Raw genomic sequence first — 5,726 nt, forward strand, 5'->3', positions numbered from 1 at the left:
GCGTTTGATTTGTTACTAACCAGCAAGATGGCGGCGCCCACAACAATATCGGGAGGAAAACGCCGAGACTCTAAGCGTAGCTCATTTAGTTTAGCTCATAGGCTAAACCAAGTGCGGTGAGGGATCGTTGGCCGAGTGTGTTGTGGCACCACAGATCAGAGCACGTGGAGAAATGCTCGAGCGCGAGCTCCGTTCAAAGCACGGAGCTCACGCTGCAGAACCTGTAGGGACTAAATCCCCTCGATGTGTTTGCGTTGGTTTTTCAAATAACCTCAACGGTGCCAGTCCCATATCTCGAGCGGCCCTTGGAGGCAAATGGCGGCGCAGCACTAAAATGACTGGTCCTTAAAAGTCAATGGCGGCGGAGTACCCGCTCGCGGCACGTGTCTCGCGCGTTTCCACAACAATGGTTGGCGGTACTCATAAAAAACGCCTTTATCAAGGGGCTTTAGCAAGGACCCAGGGTTCAGTAGGCCTTCTGCATCCTACCGTCCTGGGATCGTGTACCACACATACTGCGTAATGGACGTTGAAGACCTCAAGCTAACAGTTGTACTGCGCTTTTTATAACCTTTAACGGGTAACAATGTCGCCCAACGAAACTGCTGCTCTCTAAGAAACTAACGACTAATTTTGAATGCGCCGTTACATTGCATTTTTAATGTAGGTTCGCGTGTTCGCGTTTTTTTTTTTTTTTGTCTGCATCTTTGATTATGCGGTTCTTACTTATGATGAAACAGACTATAGTTGTCGGACTTCTGAAAAAATATTATATAACTAAGAAAGTGCATGTGGACGCAAAACACACACGCACACACACACACACACACACACACAGGCGCACCTAATAAAATAATTGAAATAATAGAATTGATCATAATTGTGTCTTGAAAGGTTTGAGCGCACCAAAAGCTATAGACGCTTTACACACGCGCCAAATTACAGCCGCCATTGCTGACCTTCTCTTGTCTTACCGAGATGCCGAGCAACTGAAACGGTAGTTGACGATCCTCTACAAAGGCCGATGCTTTAGAAAATGACACAGTTTAATCTAATATGGCAAAAACCAGGCCTGCTGTGGTACTGATTGTAGTAACTAGCGATAGATGGCGCCACGTCTCCCAGCGGTGCCGCGTTTTGAGCACGAGCGCGGAGCGCGTGGAATAAAAGATCATTCGTTCGAATCTCCATGCTGGCTGATGCGTAATGCTTCCTACATGGTGGCAGCGATTTAAGCCAAATTAGTTCGTAGCGGTTCAAAGAAACGAAACAACGCTGGACAGTAGGCCCGGAGAAGGTGGCGACCGCGAAGAACGCCAAAGTGAGCGAACGGCGACCACCATGACAAGCCTACTACCGCCGCCGAAACCGCTAGACATGGCAAGCGAACCCTGGAACGCATGGAAGAAGTGGCTAATGGAATTCGAGCTGTTTGCGGTAGCAACGCACCTGATGGACCAACCTGACAAAGTGCAAGCAGCAACACTTCTCGTCTGCATCGGAGAAGAAGGTAGGCGAATTTACACTACCTTCACATTCGATAACGAGGAAGACAGAGAGAAACTCGAGGTCCTGAAGAATAAGTTCGCGGCGCACATGAAGCCAGCGATCAACCTCACGTACCACGAATTCATCTTTGGGAAAAGAGACCAAAAGGAAGGTGAGAAGTTTGATGAGTGGTTGACGGAACTGAGGGTGCTTGTACGCAACTGCGAGTACGGCGACGTCGAAGAACGTATGCTAAGAAGCCGAATAATACTCGGAACTAAAGACCGACAGTTGCAGCAGAAACTGATTAACGACAATCCTACCTTTGACAAAGTCCTGGAGATATGCCGAACAAGGGAACGAACTGAAGAACGGTTCAACGAAATCCACGGAAAGGACGAGCGACACGAGGACCCACTGACAGTAAAGGTGCTTAGAAGATCAGACCAAGTCACCTGCCACCGTTGCGGCTTTGTTCATCGCGCGAGCACGTGCCCAGCTACTGGAAAACAGTGCCTTAGTTGTGGCGAGCTAGGCCACTTTGCAAAATGCTGCAAGAGCGAGACCCACACACCAGACAGCCGTCACCGACACCAGTCGAAAAAAGGACGAAAATTTGATCCCAAAGTACGACAAGTAGAGCGCGAGGATACGGACAACAGCGATGAAGGTTATCTGCTGTGCCATTTAACCGTAGATAAGATAGAGAAAGAAGACCGATGGAGCGAGACAGTCACAATAGAAAAAGATAGCGTACGCTGCAAGCTCGACACCGGGGCTAATTGCTCAGTCATCCCAGAAAGACTGGTCCGTCTAATATCAAACAAAAAAGTCCGGAAGTGCGATACCACACTATCATCGTTCTTTGGCCACAAGAAAAAAGCATGTGGAAGAACAACACTGACAGTGTCGAATGGAGCCAGAGCTGTCCAGGAGGAGTTCTTTGTGGTCAAGGAAGAGGTACCGGTGACGTTGGGAGGAGAACTGAGTGAAAACCTTGGAATGATCAAGCGTCTGGCTTCTGTGTCAAGAGAACACGAAGACACAAATGCAGCAGATACAAATCTTTGTGACCCTGCCGGACCATACGCAGACGTTTTCAGCGGACTGGGAAAGGTCAAGGGATTTGTGTACAACATGAAGGTGAAGCCAGGTTCACAAGGCGTCGTTCGCCCAGCCAGGAAGGTGCCTGTGGCACTGCAAGAAAAGGTCAAGTGCGAACTTCAAAGAATGGAAAACCAGGGAGTTCTGACAAAAGTGAAAGAACCGACAGAATGGGCCAGTTTCATGGTAGTTGTCGCAAAGAAGGACAAAGTGCGCATCTGCATGGACCCAGTTGACTTGAATCGAGCCCTGAGGAGAGAACACTACCTGATGACGACAATGGACGACATTGCCGTTCGAATCGCGGGAGCGAAAGTGTTCTCTGCGCTAGACGCATCCTCGGGATTCTGGCAGATCGAACTTGATGAAGAGAGTTCAAAGTTGTGCACCATGAGTACTCCGTATGGAAGGTACAGGTTTAAGAGAATGGAATAAGCACAGCACCTGAAGTTTTTCAGCGTGTCATGAACGAAGTACTAGATGGACTCACCGGAACAGCAGTCGTGATGGACGACATATTGGTGTGGGGAAAGACTCGCCAGGAACATGGCGAGAATCTGCGACACTTGCTCCAACGCTGCCGTGAAGTGAATCTACGACTTAACCCAAAGAAGATCCAACTCGCGAAGACAGAAGTGCGCTACCTCGGACAAGTGCTGACTGGAGATGGAGTTGCTGTTGACCAAGAGAGAATCAAAGCCATACTGGAGGTCAATGAACCAAAAGATCGCAAGGAACTTCGAACATTTCTCGGAATGATCACCTACTTGTCGAGCTTCATACCACGACTTTCCGAGCGTGCGGCACCACTACGAGAACTGCTGAAAAAAGAGATTGCATGGGTATGGACGGTAGATCAACAAAGAAGTTTCGAAGACCTGCGAGACGCTTTGACGAAGGCACCAGTGCTGGCTTACTACACTGCAGAAAAGCCGATTACGCTGTCAGTCGACGCAAGCCAATACGGAGTAGGGGCCGTTATCACCCAAGACGGAAGACCAATAGCGTACTCATCGAGATCTTTGACAGCCGCACAAATGAAATATGCGCAGATCGAGAAAGAGATGCTGGCCATTGTTCATGGTTGCAGCAAGTTCCACCATTACATATTCGGCCAACCAAACGTAACAGTAGAATCCGACCACAGGCCGTTACAGGCTGTTTTCATGAAACCGTTGCATCAGTGCCCGATGAGACTGCAGCGGATGAAGATGGCTCTCCAAAGATACTCATTGGAAGTAAAATTCATACCTGGAAAAGACTTGCAGTTAGCGGACGCACTGTCACGGTTTCCCACGAAGGAAACAATGCAAGAAGAAGAAGAGAAATTTCAAGTCAATTCACTGGAGCACATATCTGTCACACAAGATCGGCTAAATGAAATAAGAGACGCAACTGCAGCCGATGTCCAGGTGCGTCTACTGCGCGAGTATGCACAGACGTCATGGCCCGAGCAGAAAGAGCAAGTTCCTCAGCTCAGAAGGCCATTCTGGTCCTACAGAGAGGAGATCCACGAGGAAGACGGCCTTGTGCTGCGGTCAAACAAGATAATAATTCCAACGGCCATCAGATCCAAGATTCTCAACTTGCTCCACACGGCACACGCGGGCAAAGACAAAATGAAGAGAAGAGCCCGAGAAATTTTGTTCTGGCCCGGAATCAACGCTGACATTGACCGCGAACATGGCAAATGCAGCAAATGCGAGAAGTACAAATCAAGAAACACCAAGATGCCACTCCTCAGCCACTCACTGCCAACGCTTCCTTGGCAGTTGGTCGGGACCGATTTCTTCACTCATGAAGGAAAAGACTACATAATCCTGGTGGATTTTTACTCATTTTATTTTGAGGTAAAGAAATGAAAAGTACCACAGCTTCCAAAGTCAAAGAGTTCTGCCTTAAAGTATTCGCAACACATGGACTGCCGTTGAAACTTATAAGCGACAATGGCCCACCATTTGGCAGCCAGGAGTTCAAGCAGTTCTTGGAAAACCTGAAGATAGAACAAGTTACATCAAGCCCTTACCACGCTCGATCAAATGGCATGGCTGAACGAGCCGTGAGACAGGCCAAACAACTCTTGCGAAAGAGTGCCAACACTGAAGAGTTTTACTGCTCCCTCCTTGAGTGGCGCAACACTCCACGAGACGATGTCCTCCAATCGCCAGTACAGAGACTGATGAGCCGACACACAAGAACACTGTTACCTGCGCGATCGGAACATTACCTGCCGACTGTTGTGCCACCCAAGGCTGTCACACGTCGTCTCACAGAAATAAGGCGGCAACAAAAGGCGAACTACGATAGAAGCTCAAGAACACTGCCAGACATTGACACGGGTTCTACAGTCACCGTCTACAACACCCTGCGGCGCACATGGTCACCTGCCATAGTCGTGGGACATTCAGTGCCGAGGTCCTACGACATTTTAACCCCAGGGGGTCGGGTCCACCGAAGAACCCGTGAACACTTACGAACGGCGACGGATTCTAGACGAGAGCTGACCTCCACGGGGAAAGACACAGCCTGCACGGAAGAGAGTCCCAGTGACTTTAACCAGAGTCAGCCTCACCCGAGACCGCGGCCGCGAAGTGGAACAAGGAAAAGAAGGCCACAACAACGATACCCCAACCATGTTGATGGTGACGCTCTACGCTGACTTTTCCAGAGAAAAGAGATGTAGTAACTAGCGATAGATGGCGCCACGTCTCCCAGCGGTGCCGCGTTTTGAGCACGAGCGCGGAGCGCGTGGAATAAAAGATCATTCGTTCGAATCTCCATGCTGGCTGATGCGTAATGCTTCCTACACTGATGAAGTGAAATAAACGGAATAAGAGGAAACAAAAATTGAAGGTCAGTTAAGGCGGCGTCCATGCACAGTTGCTGCAAAGCGTCTATAAAAGCGAGCTCGATGCTTTGGATGATGCGCTTGTTCACTGGAAGTGTAGTTCAGGGCACTACGCTCGTACTTGTATGTTCCGCTTCACTCGCAGGATAGAACGAGATGCTTTACTGGTAATGTATTTAGTGAAACAAAGCTTACCTTCTGTTTATAAGCAGTGCCCTCATTTTTTGCGTGATTAAATGCTTGTTTATCATTATTGTTTTCGTTTCCCACTGCGATTGAGTTCGTG

The 5,726-nt window shown here is 48.9% G+C and overlaps 1 protein-coding gene across 1 annotated transcript; it reads left to right on the forward strand.

Moving 5' to 3' along the window:
* The first annotated feature begins 1,341 nt into the window (after positions 1 to 1,341).
* Positions 1,342 to 4,454, forward strand: LOC120850252. Its single transcript, XM_040222703.1, has 3 exons — positions 1,342 to 2,745; positions 3,135 to 3,598; positions 3,740 to 4,454. The coding sequence occupies exons 1-3, from the start codon at positions 1,342 to 1,344 to the stop codon at positions 4,452 to 4,454; spliced, it is 2,583 nt and encodes an 860-aa protein (XP_040078637.1).
* Positions 4,455 to 5,726: the final 1,272 nt, after the last annotated feature.

The sequence above is a fragment of the Ixodes scapularis genome, unplaced genomic scaffold (assembly GCF_016920785.2).
Source record: "Ixodes scapularis isolate PalLabHiFi unplaced genomic scaffold, ASM1692078v2 PGA_scaffold2__306_contigs__length_199485367, whole genome shotgun sequence".
Lineage (NCBI taxonomy): Eukaryota > Metazoa > Arthropoda > Arachnida > Ixodida > Ixodidae > Ixodes > Ixodes scapularis.

What these genes read in the sequence shown, in the direction of transcription:
- LOC120850252 (XM_040222703.1), top strand. Translation starts at nt 1,342, where the DNA reads ATGACAAGCCTACTACCGCCGCCGAAACCGCTAGACATGGCAAGCGAA. An exon ending in ACCAGGGAGTTCTGACAAAA is followed by an intron (nt 2,746 to 3,134) that starts GTGAAAGAACCG and finishes AAGACTCGCCAG; the next exon opens with GAACATGGCGAGAATCTGCG. An exon ending in CAAGACGGAAGACCAATAGC is followed by an intron (nt 3,599 to 3,739) that starts GTACTCATCGAG and finishes ATCCGACCACAG; the next exon opens with GCCGTTACAGGCTGTTTTCA.